This window comes from Tetrao urogallus (genome assembly GCF_951394365.1).
Source record: "Tetrao urogallus genome assembly, chromosome: 9".
Lineage (NCBI taxonomy): Eukaryota > Metazoa > Chordata > Aves > Galliformes > Phasianidae > Tetrao > Tetrao urogallus.
This window is the reverse complement of record NC_136822.1, coordinates 21,640,602-21,656,874: the sequence shown is the minus strand read 5'-3', so window position 1 is coordinate 21,656,874 and position 16,273 is coordinate 21,640,602. Positions and strand designations below refer to the sequence as shown.

General features: G+C 45.1%; 1 protein-coding gene across 1 annotated transcript in view; it reads right to left on the bottom strand.

Annotated features, from left to right (window-relative positions):
- Positions 1 to 8,541: 8,541 nt before the first annotated feature.
- Positions 8,542 to 16,273, bottom strand: part of IFT80 (intraflagellar transport 80) — a gene marked incomplete at its 3' end in the record, with an annotated part of 35,827 nt that continues 28,095 nt past the window's right edge. The window contains exons 10-17 of the mRNA XM_079539647.1: positions 15,590 to 15,725; positions 15,263 to 15,410; positions 14,465 to 14,636; positions 14,088 to 14,105; positions 12,904 to 12,993; positions 12,632 to 12,804; positions 11,391 to 11,514; positions 8,542 to 8,655 (exon numbers count right to left, since the gene is read on the bottom strand). Of these exons, the coding sequence (XP_079395773.1) occupies positions 8,542 to 8,655; positions 11,391 to 11,514; positions 12,632 to 12,804; positions 12,904 to 12,993; positions 14,088 to 14,105; positions 14,465 to 14,636; positions 15,263 to 15,410; positions 15,590 to 15,725 (975 nt within the window). The remainder of the gene's footprint in view (positions 8,656 to 11,390; positions 11,515 to 12,631; positions 12,805 to 12,903; positions 12,994 to 14,087; positions 14,106 to 14,464; positions 14,637 to 15,262; positions 15,411 to 15,589; positions 15,726 to 16,273) is intronic.

The window sequence follows — 16,273 nt, the reverse complement described above, 5'->3', positions numbered from 1 at the left end:
ACCAGCTGTTGTGGAGGGGAGGCATGGAGGGGAAAAGGCTGGAGACACATTGCTGAGGGTCCTGGGACACAGGAACCAGTGAACGCCTGTCATTACATCACTGCATTTTCTGGATATTTGCTGTTCTCCCTCCCTGCAGCTCCTGGCACACACCGTATCCTCGCCCATTGCAGAGCCGCGCTCCACATCTCATCTCTTTTTGCCATTTGGGGGCAGTGTACGAGCAGAAGTGTCTCCGCTCGCGAGTGTCGGCGTTCCCAGGGCTGTCCGAATGTTACCAAAAAGACTTCAAGTGCTGTGCTGAACCATCCGTACAGCTGAACGCCAAAAAGCACAGCCTTCCTGCCCCAGAGCCAGGCAGGGCAGCGTGGGACACGAGGACTTAGCCTGAGAGCATTTTCTCCCTTCTTAAACCACTGCTCAAAGCAGACACAGCTGCGGATGCAATGCACTACAATGGGGTTTTCCATTTTAGAGCACTGACTTTAGTGGCACTGATGGCAACAGCAATCCTCTCTCTATGTACAGGGGAAGCAGCTTGAGCCATAGGACGCAGTGGGACAAGGAGGGCAACTCACTGCAGCTTCTCCACAGATGTGGTGCACCAAAGCTACAAACATTTATTATCTATATGCCCGTGCCATCACTGCCCCTGATGCCATGCATGGCACAAGGTGAGATCAGAATCTCTGCACACAGCACCTTGCAGTGTGCTTCTCTCCAGAGCAAAACAATGATGCATTTTCCGTACTTTTATCCCGACTTTTCAGGATCTAAATGTCAACCATCCCAGACGGGATTGAATTAATAAATCCAGTGTGTGCAGAACGTCGGGGTCAGTTCGGAGGCGGAGGAAGATGACAAATCAGCTATTATGGCTCCTGAGGACCCAGACTCCTCATTTCCCAAGCTTCTGCCATCTGACCCCCACCATGTGGGTGCCTCGCACAGCCCCACGGGCTCACAGCTGACCCACGGGGACGCACAGCACCAGGGGCTCCGCGGGGCCCTTTCCTGTTGGCGAGCATCCTGCAGTGCCGCCTGCGCACAAAGGATTCAACTCTGCGGTAAAAATAGCAGTTTCAGCCCGCCCCATCCAGCTGCCCTCTGTGATGCTGAGCCTCTGCCCTGCCCTGAACAGCAGCCTCAATTTCCATGCTGCAGTTTTCACGGTTCACGTCCAGTGGCAGTATGGGGATGTGCAATGTTTCCTGCACTGGCGGGATGCTCTGGGCTGGGCATGTCCGCCCACACCCCTCCCTCTCCCCCCGTGCTGAAATAAGTGGTGTTTTTCTTTCCTTTTTCTTCTTTGTTAAACATCCTATTGACCTGGTGATGCCCTGACTTGCCTCATTTTGAAGGTGTATTGCATTTATCGCCAGCAAAAACTCCTCACAAAAGGGCTGTGTCAGGGTGAGAGAAGCTCCGTTTAAAAAAAGCATCTTCATGCAGAATGGAAGGGAAAAAAGGGAAATAGTTTCCAGTGGGATGGCATTCCTTTGCCATGGTGAGGGCTCACAGTGATGCCATCCTTGGTGGGGTTCCACGGGGGCACCCAAAATCCCCAAATCATAGAATCCTAGGATGGCCTGGGTTGAAAAGGAGCACAGTGCTCATCCAGTTCCAACCCCCTGCTGTGTGCAGGTCACCAAACAGCAGCCCAGGCTGCCCAGAGCCACATCCAGCCTGGCCTTGAATGCCTGCAGGGATGGGGCATCCACAGCCTCCTTGGGCAACCTGTGCCAGTGCCTCACCACCCTCTGGGTGAAAAGCTTCCTCCTCATATCCAACCTAAACCTCCCCTGCCTCAGTTTAAAATCATTCCCCCTTGTCCTGGGATGCTGGGGATGCAGTCAGAGGACCGGGATCATCCCTGCATGCTGGGCTCCAGCACACAGACATGGTTTCACCTCCTGTGCCATGGTTTTCACCCGGGATGTGTGTGCCCTGTGATTCATGCGAGTTGTGTGGGTGGCAGAGGGACTGTGCCGAGAGGAGGAGGAATGGGAAAGAATCCGCTGCTATATTTAACCACAAATAATAGGAAGAGGCTGAGCTTTGGAGCTAAGTTGTAAATAACAGTGAGATGAAATCATCTCAGAAATTCATGACTGTATCACTGCAGCCCCTGGAGAACCGGTGTGACTAACGAGAGCTGCGGTCGGGGAAAATGTTGCCCCCTGTTTAAAAAAATAATGATTTTTTTTCATTCTTCCAGAGCATGGCAGCAATCCTTCCTGCTGTGACAAACGGTGCTTTATGGGCCTTGAGCTGTTGCTGCGTTTTAACACATTTCAGCATTTCTGCACTACACCAAGCAGCAGCGTACCAGCTGCCAGCGCATGGACAGTGCTGGGATCCAGGGGTTGTCAGCAGAAATTAACATTGTTAATCAACAAACAGCCACGCAACAAATCCTGCTTGTCCTGTGAGCTACCTTTTAGATGAGCATTAGGCGTGGAGGCGCTCGTTACTTGCAACACCAGAAGACTCAGCCAAAACCCAGTGAATGAATGGGATCCTCTCCAACATGAGGATGGTTCAAGTCCCAGTTGCAGTGAAGAAGAATGCTTAGATCCTACCCATCACTTCATTTCTGAGAACACCCAGAGTCATTAAGCAGAAGAGAATACCTCGTGTGGGAAGGACTGGTGGCCATGCATGCTTGCTCGAGCCTCTCTCACTCACTTTCTCTTTTTTTAATAGTCTAGAAGAAAATATCTGCTGGCAGTAGAGATTTCTGAGCTGTGAGGTAATGACATACACATGCAGAGTCATCTTCTTGTTTCTGAAGCCTATTGCAGTTACAGATGTGCTGAGAAGTATGCAGTAATAGAGCTCAGCACTGTGGTTTTAATTCAAGCAATTCAGAGCTCACCCCAGCTGAGCAGGGATCGAAGCAGGCCATGCTGGGCATTTCCATCAGCTCCTGCTTTTGCAGAACTTTTAACAACTACTTATTCTTCACTTTGCCAAATTGGTTTGAGTGTTGTGAAGTCCTTCAAGGGTCTGTTTCCATCTCAGATCTATGTTGTCATCCAGCACTGTGCATCCCTCCTTAGAGCTACAGGATTATTTCTGCTGCAAACTGCTGTGCAATGGGCCCTGCCAAAAGGAAACTTCTTTGTTGTGCTTCTTCCTTATTACTTTCCCCATTTTTGGAGGAAATGTAAAAGAAAGGGCAAGGCTGATGTGAAGTATCATTCTACCAAGGGCAGTGCAGGTAGCAGGCTTTGTGAGGACGGGCTTAGAGTTACACAAATGCTGATGGCCGCCAGGAAAATGAAGCCCTCTACAAAGTAACTATTTGGCCAGGTCAGCTCTTTGGCGCCAGTTGGAAGTCAAGCCTTTAATAACTGCTGCTCCAAGGGATTGACGGATTTCTGCAGGGGGCAATTGCAGGATCGATGACTGCACAGTCCTTGCAAAGCTGGGGAGAGGCAGCTTTGGCTCCTTCCAGAAATGCTGAGATTCCAGTGGGCCTCACATCTTGCAATTCACACATGATACATCTGTGTATAAGCCAAAAATTCTCACAGCCAAACCTACACCATGCTTTCTGCTGGGAAACATTGGCCATGGCAATGAGCTCTTGCTCTCCAGCCCTCTATTTCTGGATGTTTTCCCAAAAACTGGGGTTCTTCTTCCCTGGTCCCAGCGTGCACATTGCTCACCCAGCATCACAACCAAGGTTTATTTGGGTTTGATTTTTGAGATCTGCAGAGGCCACAGTTGCAAGAAGTTGGAGATGCATTAGTGGGTGTCCAACTAACAGAAGGCATCCAACTGATGGGTTGATGGTTGGACTTGATCTTAGATGATCTTTTCTAACTATAATGATTCTGTAATTCTATGACTGAGACAGCACCAGTGCACAGGGACACTTGTTATTTTTGATAGCTGCTTGCATTGATCTGCCAGAAGCTTTTGGTGCTCTGGATCATTATTTATGAAGCTCTGAGCTGCTGAATGTGAGCTCTAATACAGATGCCATCCCCTGGCTCTAGGCTTGCTTGTTTAAGAGAACTTCAGGATCCTGGCCCTAAGCAGCTCTCCCCAAGCTGCGGCACATCTGCCTGCACAGCTGGCAGCCCCGCTGCCTCCATCCCCACTTTGCCTACCCAGAGCTGCTGGTCCTCAGCCACGTCCTGAGACAGGGGGCTCACCAAAATGTTGGCTTTCCTGAGCCATCAGCAGGCCTTAATATTTCATGATGCTCTGACGCTGAAGATGCAGCTGATCAGAAAGGCTGTTAAAATGCAGCACTTTATTAATGCTTCGCACTGTGCAATGCTGGTTACTCACCGCCGTGTTTGCCATAAAGATCCCATCAGTGATTCTCCAGGGCCCCATGCATGGCAGAGAGCTGTGCCCACCTGGGCTTCCAGCTCCAGCACTGCTCCACTGTAAGAAATTCCCAAAGAAACAAAACAGAAGGACATTCTGCAAATGAGATCCCTGAAGATGGTAGGAAGAAATGGTTTCTTGATTACTGCATGAATCGCTGCAGCCTCTGCCCATTGCTGCATGTTGCACAGAACCTTTTTTTACCTCTTTCCTCCTGAATGCTGTAAAATCTGCAGCAGATACAACATGTATGAGGTTACCCAAATACAAGGATGACAGCAGGAGCATTGCTCATAGCTAGCAGAAGTGAAGTCACTGCAGGTCAAATAAACAGGGCAAAGGAAACCAGTCCAGCACCCAGGACCGTGACGCCGGTGGTTCCACTGCTGCCTATCAGATTTGGCTTGGTCACCCAGAGGGAAGCTGAGTAGAAAAGCACTGATCGTGTTGTGCCATGTTCCATGTGAGTAAGTTTTTCCATGAGCAGAGCAGAGCCCACTCTCCTCTCCTGCTTGCCTGAGGAGTTTTGCAGATGAGCTGATGGGAATCAGCAAACAAGACAGACAAGTGTGTGGGATTGTTGTGGGACCACAATGAAGAGATGAGTCAGCCCCTAGCACCGGTCACTGTGAGGTGACACAGGGCCCTCCTGGCCTTGCACCAATAGAAGCTATAATAGCAGGAGTGAAAAACCAACAGAAAGGAAGCACAAACAACTCGCCCACCTGGACCTTGCACATGCAGTCAGCTTCAAAGTTCTCTGTTGTAAGTGGTGAAATCAGTGGTGGGCTCTGCACCTGGCACTTCTCCTCCCATGGGATGCTCAAGGTTTGGATACTGCTGGTCCCCACATCCTTGAGTACTGCTCTTCCCCACATCTGTGGGCATCACTCATCCTTGTGCCCTTCTCCAAATCCTCAGGTTCAGCCCCATGTCTTCAAGTAGAACTCAGCCCCAAATCCTTGGGTTCATCCACGCGTCCTCTGCTACCGCTCATCCCCATGTCCTGCGGCTCAGATTATCCCCACTCAGAGGAGGACCCGTTCCATTTTGGAACACGCTGACCACGAGGTGCAGGCAGTGGGATGGCCCCGCTGCTAACTCCAGAAGGAGCTGCCGAGCCGGGCTGCGCGGCTGCCACAACACCTCTGGCCCTCTGCCCCATCCTCTCCACCGCCGCCACCCCATTAGCCCGTGAACCGCCGCCAAATGGCCCATCAATTTTTCATCAGGAATCAAACCTGATAAAACCCAGCCGTGCCGCCGGGCCGGGCTGCCGACCCCAGACCTCGAGGTGCGCTCGGAGACCCGCGGGGTTGGTTGCGGGGATGGCGGGAGGACGGGGCGCGCCGTGCGGGGCTCCGTGCGGGACCGCCGGGGGTTGCGCGGGGCCGGGATGCGGCGGGGCGGGGGCCGGGCCGGGGGCTGCGGGGCGCGCCTGGCTGCCGCGGGCGCGGTGGTTGGCGCGGAGGCTGGCGGCTCTGCTCGTGCTGCTGGCCCTGCTGGCCGCCGGCTGCCTGCTTCACCGCAGGGCTTGCCCCGCGCCCCGGCCCCGCCGGAACGGCCCTCCCCGGCCCCGCCAGCACGGCCCCGCGGCCCCGCAGGGTGAGCTGAGGGAAGAGCGGGGCGCGGAGCAGGGGCTGCCGCCGCTACCCAGCTACGAGAAGGTGAAACATCTGCCCAGCTATGAGGAGGCGCAGCGCTGCCCCAGCCGCCAAACCCGGGACGGGAATGGGGAAGGCTGGGTGTGCGGCTGAGCACCCGCGTACGGGAGGGATGCAGCGGTCCCTGCAGTGCCGGCATCCCCGGGAGAGATGCTGGATGCGATGGGATGGGGGACAAAATGCGATACTGGACATGATGGGACACTGACCACAAAGGGATGCTGGATGCTATGGGATGCTGCAGGTTGGTAGTTCCCAGGAGGGATGCGATGCTGGACACTGAGGGCCCCAGGATGGTCAGGACTCAAGAAAAGCCTGCTGGGGACACGCCATTCGCTGGGTACAACTGGAGGACATTGGAGTCTGCAGCACGACAGGCCTGCGGGACACCAGACTTCCCTACTGAGATGAGCAGCCCCGGAGCTGCTGCTTACCTCCCTGCTGCGGGCTGGACAAGAAAAGGGCTGAGTTGCCCAGAGCTCTTTTGCAGTGGCTGCCCCGAGTGAGCAGGACGAGCAGAGAGCCTGCACAAAGGAAGGTGGCAGCCAGGGACAACGCGTGCGTTGGAGGAAGCTGACTTGGGGACATCATCTCTTGCATGATGACATCATTAAGGTACAATGGTGTGAAGGAAAGGGCTGTCTGCAGCTCAGACAGTGCCCAGATCACAATGTCATCTGCACAACACCGTGAGCTCAGCCTGCCAGAGCCATCATGCCACAAGGGTGGGAGCAGCAGGCAGGGGCAGCAGGATCTGCAGCAGGAGCCTATTCCACAACCCTCAGCATTTGTACAGAGCCTTTCATTTCTCATCAAGGCAAATGGAGGAAAACAACCTCCACTGCTTGCTAATAAAATCCTGGCACCCTCTGGCAGCGTGCTCTTTATTTCCCTGAGGCAGCTGGAATTGAGGTGAGGCCTTTTTTGTATTTTTGGGGGGACAGGGAGCCTAACAAGTGTGCAAAGCCCTAAGGAACATGAAGAAAAACCTGTTCTTACAAATCAGCACTGGTCCCATGTGGGCAGTGTAAGGCTTCAGGGTCAGGAATTTGGTAGGAACCTCACGAGAGAACAGGATGACTACAGACAGTCTTCCTAAATGAATGAGACATTAAGTTTCTCATGACGTTTTTCCAATAGCTACAAGATGGCCACAGACAGAATGATTAAAACAGCCAAAATTCAGAGAAAGCAGACCTTACCCTGCATAACTTTCTCACATGGAGCTTTTTGGGTGATGTTAACACAGTGCTTGTGTGAGGATGGCTGAGAGAATGTCCATCTTCACACCAAACAGGCAAACCCCAGGGGACACATGCTGCTGTCCCATTTCCCCATCCTGACCAGCAGGGCCAGAGATAAGGCTGGTTCCTTCAGAGCTTGCCCTGCTTTTCCCCTCATTTTCCCTTCTATTTCAAGGTGCTACCATCAACACCTACTAAGAATTCTACATTAACAAGCTGCAGTAATTCTCACCCCACCCTCCTACACCCTCAGCTTTACCTTTTCCAAGCCTGGTCCCACAGCTGTGCTCGCAGGGTTGGTGTGCACATGTGCCACCAGTGGAATCAGCCACTGGCTTCACACCCAACATGCAACCTCAACATCCAGAATGCTCCGAGCTTCCAATCCACCGGAAAAAGGGCAGGAAAACAGGTTCAGCCTCCTGTGCACAATGAATAACCTTTGTGAGTCCAGCTGGATAACTTGATGTTCCAACCCCAGAACATCAAAGCCAGCACACACACAAGCCTTTGCCAGGTCATGGGTAATGGGTATTTAACAGTGCTTTCAGCTGGCCTCAAGGAAAGCAAGACTGAGTTGAGTTTCAGAACTTGGTATTACCACTAGGCTGGTCTTTAAAAATTGCTTACAATGCATTGCAAATCTGAACCAGGGTTCATGAATTTAACATTAAACGCTTGCCATTAGTGCTATTTTGGGCTCAATTCTGGAAGCAGTAAGTGCTTTCTGCAAGTCAGTGGAAGGTGTTCACTGCGTCCCATGGCAGTACACCAAAACACTGGGGAGCTTCAAATGAGCTACATCAAAATTGTTGTTTTATTTAACAATCAAGTAAATCAATTAGAAGATCACCTAATGCATCACCTATTAGCTACATTAGGAAAACAAACAACAACAACAAAAACCAAATCCCAAGCAAAACTCTTTATTTGGTTGTTTTAATTCTGAAATTGATAAACTATGCAAAAAGTGTCATGTAATCATTTACAGAATGTGAGAAATTCGCCAGGTGCACAGATATTTAACAGGTTGATGGTAATTTAAAGGATTTCTATTATAAAATGCCAGTTATGAACAGCCTGCTCACATCTTTGCACTGCAAAGGGCTTTTATAGAGAACCTCTAACATACGCAGTCACTTTCCTATGTAAAAGAAAACCAACAAGAATTGCATCAGCTCTAGCTCCTGCTCCCCACAAAACATTTGCTGATTTTCACTTCTGTTTGACAAAATACACCTGCACAAACGCTCCAGAAGCACTTATCAACACGGCCAGAAGGTCAGTTACTGCTGTACAGTTACACTAGCTCTTACTGTGGCACTGGCTGCTGCTCGTTCTCTTTCTTTAGCAATTTCCATCTCTATTTTGGCTTTGATTTTATTCCAGTCAACTTCCAGCTGCAAGAATAGAAAATGAGTACACAGAGGTCAACTAACATTGCACAGAGAGGTCAGATAGCCATTCACTAGCAGTAGACTCTGAAAACTTGGTTGATGGTGATTCTTCAAGTATGACAATTTATAGCAATACAATGAATCAAAAGCACACTTGAATTCTAGCAGATGGATCTTTCCACCTTTAAGTTAAAATAAAAATGTGCAAAATTTTTTAAAGTACATCATTTCATTGCATCTGACAAAAATACCCCCACGTTAGAACAGGAAAATAACTTGGATCAGCTAACATCTAACAAATGTCATGAAATCTGCCCTATAAGTCAGGACACAGCTCTTTATCAATAATATTTGCAGTATTGCTTTTGATTGGAGTGAAAGTTCACTAGGTCAGTTGATGGCTTGTTGCACTTGTTATTTGATATAACAGAAATCAGATTTCTGCTTGAAATTTGTCTTCTACATCTAGAAGCGTTTCAGCTTTATTTACATTTTTCTCCAGCTGCAGAGAATCGTCATCTTCTGGCTGTACTCTATTTCAGTGAAACTTCAGACAACAGATACAGCACAATACACACTGTGCAGCTGGGTGCAATAGTTGTCTTTGTTTCCAAAAATGCTTGACATGAAAACACGGATCATGGTGCACTTGAATGACTACAATAACATGTCCAAAACCTAGGCAGAAATGTAGTTGCAAAGTTCAGTTTCACTGCTAGAAAATGAAAGCTGTCAAAGATGGGATGGGGTAAAATATCTCAACTGCTGCCTAGGCAGTTTTCATAGTAGCTGTTATCCTGTTAACCAAGTTGTGAAATAAGAAGAAAGATTCTCTGCTGGGGGAAGATATAAATGCAACACCCATATTCTTATGTGTAAAGGATAATCCCCCAATTCAGGATGCATTTGCTGGGTCCAGGTGCTTTGGATCTGATGACTGAAATCTTTATGGAGCTCTAAGAAAGAATGTGTTTGCTTTAACAGATGTCACACAGATGCTAAACATACCACAGAAAGGGCCAATTCTACCATCTAGGCCAGAGAGCTACTTGCCCATGAAGCCAACAACGCTTGCCAGTGACACCTAGAAACTGCCAAGATATGTATTCTCAGCATACATATTAGATTCATAGTGCCTTATATATAAAGATGTGAATATAACAACTAAGCACATTGTTTAGATTCCACGTCTGATTGCAGAGCAGTGGTCTCAGCTGCAGTACAGAAAAGAGTAAGAGCTCCCTATCTAAGGCTGACGCAGCTTTTGGTAGTGAGATGGAAAGTGAAAGATTGTTCTTCTCCCCAGGAGGGAACAGCAACATGATTTTTTTTCCTCTTTAATGTCATGATCGTGTTCTTCTCAATTGCTGTTTGAATCCGACAGGCTGCTTTAAGAATTTAGATATCACGGTATCCAACAGCATCAAACTGACTTCATTAGGTAGGTCCAGCAGACAAGAACACCAGAATGGAAAATGTATGGAACATCCACAATGGATATGGAATACAACTCAAGGAACTTCCTGCACTCAACACCCAATTTTCAAGACTGAGTGCAAGGTGAACCCCCTTAGGCTCTGCTCACGCCTTGACCCTGACTGCTTAGGAACCCTTCCAGCTTTCTTGATGATTTAAAGGTAGGACAGTATTATCCAAAAAGGCTCTTTCAGAAGCATCAGGGGATTAACATGATTATTTGCTCAGCGATGGACCTCAGTGTGGTAGAAGACATAATTTCAGCTCAGCGGCTGAAAATGCTGCGTAATAACAGTCCTTGAAATCCACTGTTATTTTTCTACATTTCCTAGGTAAAGTACTGAAGAATTGCACTGTTCAATAAGTGGATAGATACTGTGCAGACTTTTGTTCTTGTTTATGATATGAAACATCATCAGAAGTGCTAAAAGCTAATGACTTACATTAGAAATCAAGCTTTATTGAAAGTGTAATGGGCACTGTCCAATTAAAGGATCCAGGCTAGCAGCTAAGATGCATTTCGTGATCCATCAGCTACAGTGGATGAAAGGATGCATTGAAGTACGTGTCTCTTTTTACAGTTGCACCCTCAGAGTGCTTAGGAACACCAAGTGGAAGAGCATAAAGGCTGCTGGGTGAAACTGCTGTCTAAGGTGCATATGTAGTACCCCTCATAGGGGTTAGGCACAGAAAATACCCTGCTGAAATCTAAGGTGCATTTAGCTTATGAACAATAAGGTATCTCCTCAGTCTTTAAGACTGGTGCATTGAAATAACCTAATGATTACAAAGAGGCTTTCCAGAGGTTTATTAAATAATATATCTAGCTATTTATCATATTTGACAGAACAGTTCATAGTTCACATTTAATACATATCTGGTGACCTTCAAAGTTTGTTATCGCTGCTATCCATAAAAGTATGTAGAAATGTTGTGAAGACATTTAAGAGGTTTGCGTTCAGCCATTCTAAGCTCTAGCTCCCTGTTTATAGAAAACAACTGTGCCTTCATTTGCATAATCCGTGCCAGATACTAAATATATACATTCCATATCTGTGCCTTCAAATAAAACACATGCACAATGGTTACCAGCCAAGTAGCCACACATTGAGCTATGAATTTGCACTGTCAGACGTAAAATCTTAAGATTTGCATCCACATTTGAACTGAAGTAGGAAAACTGCAAAGCAATTCCACTGTAAAAATGGCTGCGAAGAACCATCTGACCCAAGGCTGCAGGAATAATGCCAAGGAATACTTACACCTTCTGCATACTGCAAGAATCTTTTGTTTGTTTCTTTTTTACCAAAGTCCTCTAGGAACTTCTGTCGATAAGCCAGGACGGTGTCAACATGTGTCTTGTGCTTTACTGCTAGCTCTAGTGCCCTGGAATAAAACAGAAAAGGGCCTGTCAGGCTATATAATGCTCTGGCATAACTACAATCACCAGGGTTTCACAAAACGATATGCTGAGCAGCGTTTCAGCTGCAGGCAAGGATTCCTGATCTACAGAGCCAAGTAGTTCCGTATCGGTATCAATCACAGGAGGTTAAAAGAAGCCAATTGATGTGACTGTCTACTTTATGATGCATGCTATGAAAAATATCCAACAGTTTATCTATGTTGACAGCCTCATCACATCACTGGAACTCAACAATGGGAGTCTTTATTGCAAGAAAATAGAAAAGAATGCGTAGAGTTCAGCACCCTCAACACAACAGGCAAAATTAATGATTTTTAAGAACATCATTATAGTCATAAATTACTTCTGAATATTGTCATCTTGTGCACTTCAGTGCTTTGCAACCTGTGCTGTAAGTATATCGTGTAGGTGGGAAAGATTAGCCACTGGGCTAGTATCACTGATCACCTTCATATCTGCTTTCATACGAATCACGTAAGAAATAATGATGGAAAAATGTGTTTTTTATGTCATACATATTAGGCAACACAATCCAAAACAGAGATACATGAGGAAAGAAAACTTTTTGCCCCCAGTGATATGAGCATAACAGCATGGCAATTAGCAGCAAATGGCCCCACACGATTCTTTCAGCAAGCGTGTACTCTTGTTTAAAGGAGAAACTCCTACTCTGTTTTCTCATTCCTAATTCACATTTCATCCACCTACACAGTGCTGGGAGTCCAAACAGCCACATCCCTATTTTTAGCCACAAGACATTTCAAAACAGCTTTAGTTCTTCGGGAGTCACCAGCAGTGTGACGTATTGCTAAGGACCTTTCTGTGTCAACAATGGGAAAAAGGAAAACGTTATTTAAACGTGACTCTAAGCATGTTTCAGAGTTTTATCCCTGAATACTTTTATCTTCTAAATCTGATAGGAAAAAAAAAAGTTGCTTTCCTTCTTGGATTATTTAGCTCTGGACAATTACAGATGGAAAATTATTGAGGAAACTCTCTAATAAAACAGTTGAACTAAGAAATTTACAGGTTCTCCTAATAAGACTGCTTATGAACATACTGTATGTAAGGAAATACTACCTATCCCAATTGTAGAGATTAATGTTGACTTGAATAGCTTGATAAATAAGGCCTGTTTGAAGGAGTAGGGTTTCAGCTTCTTGTGTGTTTCCACTGAACAACAGTATCTGAGCCATCCTTGACTCTTTTGATGGAAGATCTTTGATGGAATTGATGTACTGAACTTTGTCTATCTGTTAACAAGATGCACAATAAATTTAATGAAAGAAATCAATTAATTAAATCAGTTTTGCAACAGTTTAACTTTGAAACTGTTAAGTCCACTTCCTTACCTCACCAATTGATGCATAGGCAATTTCTGCAGTAGCCATGTCTTTGTTGGCAACTGCCATGGCAGCTAAACATGCCCACATGGTTTGATCCTGAAAGGAAAAAATACGCAATTCCTACAACTTCAAATATGCAACATAGTAAGAATGGCTTCTCAAAGGAAGCCCATCAGTCCTGAAAATAATGTACAGAAGTGCAATATTTCCCTGTATGCCATTCACTGCATTGTGGTCTCTTCATAGAAAGCCACTATTTAATTACTTCTCAGAAATCCCTCATTATAAAAACTTTGCTATTGTCATCAGCTGAGACTGACAGTGTGGCTGAAGGAACTGTTGGCTTTCAGCACCTCAGCCAGCAATGAACTCTTGCCACAGAATCATTTCATGACCTCATCATCAGTGTACCTATCATAATTGTGGAACTACAGTGGAAAACAAAGCACTGAGCGAGGTTGAAGCTTTTTAACCTGATCAATACCAACCTCATTTTACAAACAACTACTGGGACTGTGATACTGACAATTACCAGTCACTTATGATAAGTGTACTACAAATGAAAGATAAAGGAAAAATTACTTGACACTAAAACCCTCTGAAAAGAAAACAAATACTTTAAAAATTTGGTGTCCACCAGGATATTTTCAGTTTATGTTTACAATTAAGAATTATATTATATTTGAAATTCAAAATTCCAGTTCCCAATATTGAAAGGAAGCCAACTACTAAAGAGGCAACAGTCAAACTGGTGACAGAACTGGTGTTATTCAGTGTAAAGAAGAGAAGGGAGATTGTTACAGCAGCCTTCTGGGATCTAAAAGCAGCCTACAAGAAACATGGAGAAGAACTCTACCAGGGAGTGAAGTGGGAAGACAAGGGGTAACAGTTTTAAAATAAAAGAAGGTAGGTTTCTATCAGCTATGAGAAAGAAATTCTTCACTATGGGGGCATTGAGGCCCTGGCACTCTGGCCTAGAAAAGCAGCAGCTGCCCACCCCTGAAAGTGCTCAAAGATGCTGGATGGGTCTTTGGTAGCCTGGTCTGGTGGGAGATGTCTCTGCCCATGGCAGGGGTTGGAACATGGTGGTCTGTATGGTCCCTTCCAACCAAAACCAGTCTATGGTTCTATGCAACGAGGGAAAGGAGGCAGGATTTAGAGGGATTTGTCTTTAGCACTGCCAGACTCACCTCATCTGTTGCTGTTGTCTAAATATATACAAAAGAAAGCGAAGGAGAAAAAAAGAGTGAAATAGAATATGAAAAAATACAAAACAAAGGTATGTGGAGATACTGAATAGTTTGAATCAGATACACTAAGACCTAAGACTTAAGCTTTTTACTAGCCTCTCTGAATACTTGTGTTTAATCCATCTGGACTTTGGTGGGAATACAAGTTAGAACTGTATAATTTTTCATCACCAGCCCTAAAATCATGAACAACAAATAAAAATGGAAAAAAAGACCCAACATCTGATATGCAACCACCAATGTTAAAGTCATATTCAAAAACAATTTCACTGTCACGCTCTGCCTGTATCTGAATGTTGCTGATTATTAAAACCTACCTTGACAAAGCGACACAACCTGACAGCATCTTCCCACTTAGAGCTGCTGACATACTCGTGAAGAATGACAGGGTAAGGTGAAATATTAACGTGAATAAGTGAACCATCTGCTCTTCTGATTGTGATTTGATTTCCAACAAAATGTACGATCTGAGGGTTTTTGCTGAAGTCACTGCGTAGAGAAGGAAGAGTCAGCTAACATTCACTTCTTTCATATTGAAAAGAGCGTAAGAAATACAAAGAAATCTTAATTATTATTTAAATAACACCATGATTATACTTTGTTTTTAAATCATATAGAAATCTAAGCATCTAGTTACTCAACAGTTATAGCCATTTGGTAGCTGTACCATCCCCTAAATACAAAATGACAGCTATGCTGACGGAAAGGAAAATACAGACAATTGTTCAAAGAACAAACTTAAACATAAAATACAAAATAGTTTTGGACTCCATAACTCTTAGAAGGAAATTATGGATTTAGCTACCCTCTGTGAAGGATTTCCTATTGCATCCACGTGTTGAAGTGAGTAAATACGATGAGACAGAAATAATGTTATCTGTGACCAGATATCTTGATACCATTCGTTTCCAGCAGGTATTTAAACAGGTCAACTTTCTTTTTTTAAAATAACTAAGACATTATTTTGAGATATCTATTTAAATTTTGCTTCCTCATCAAGATATCATACTCCTTTTAAACTGCGCATTGTTACGTGAGCTCCATAACTCTCTAAGGAATGAGCAAACTGGTTAAGATATACAGTAATATTACTGTCACCAAAAAGAATACATTACCTTGCATCTTTTTCATACAGAGTTTTTGTCAGAAGATCCTTATCCACATAGACAGTGTTGGGGTAGTACCAGACTGTAAAACGGGTATCCTGAATCCCACAAAGTAAGTTAGATGTGTCGTTCCAAGCCAACGTTTGAACCATTGTTCCTTAATTGAAAGATAACTGAGTAAGGCAAAGTTCTATGAGAACCTCCAAAATAAATGTGTGCTTGTTGAAACTTTCCTGGAGGTACTTAATGGTCAGACCTCACTCTTGCTGGATCACGAATCTGCCTACAGAATGTACTTTTAACTAAAAATACCATAACATTTAGATTTCTTCTTACCTATTTTGATAATTTTTTGCTCCTTTCCAAACCTTTTAACTGAAGTAATGTAAAGGTCTCTGTTCTTATCAATAAAAGCTATTTTTCTTTCATTTGTAAGTCCTTTCTGGTCCAAAGCAATCTCCACAATTTCTGTCTGAAGAAGGAAATATTTGATTTTTATTTTGGAGATTTGTATTGTGGATTATGTGGTGCTCAAACAAATGAATGCTCAACAAAAATCAAGACAAGTGGATTGTTAAGGCACTTTTCAGGTGTCTTCTCTGTTGAATTAAGCATTATATCAATTGGATTTCACACAGACGAGAGCAAAACTACAGCAGAGAAGAGTTTAGGAATTTACTACGAGGCTACAAAAAATGGAAGTGGCAGCGTACAAAAGCAGCCTAAAGATGAATGTTCACCTCCCTCTCTCTGGAGAGGCTGCCTGATTTTGTGTTTGGTTATAACAGAAGAATAAAGAAAAGCAAAACACAGTTCAGTCAATCATTTTTGAAGGAAAAAGAATAAAAGCTCTGATGGAAGACAGACTTTCCACTGGTCTTCTTGCCAATAGAAATGATTGAAGTATATGCAAAGGAAGCTCAGTTGATCAGTTTTACTGCTCACTGAAACAATTCACATTTAGTTTCAGTCTGTCACGTGCACCTGAGAAACGTGCCAGTGACTGAAGCCAGCCTAGAG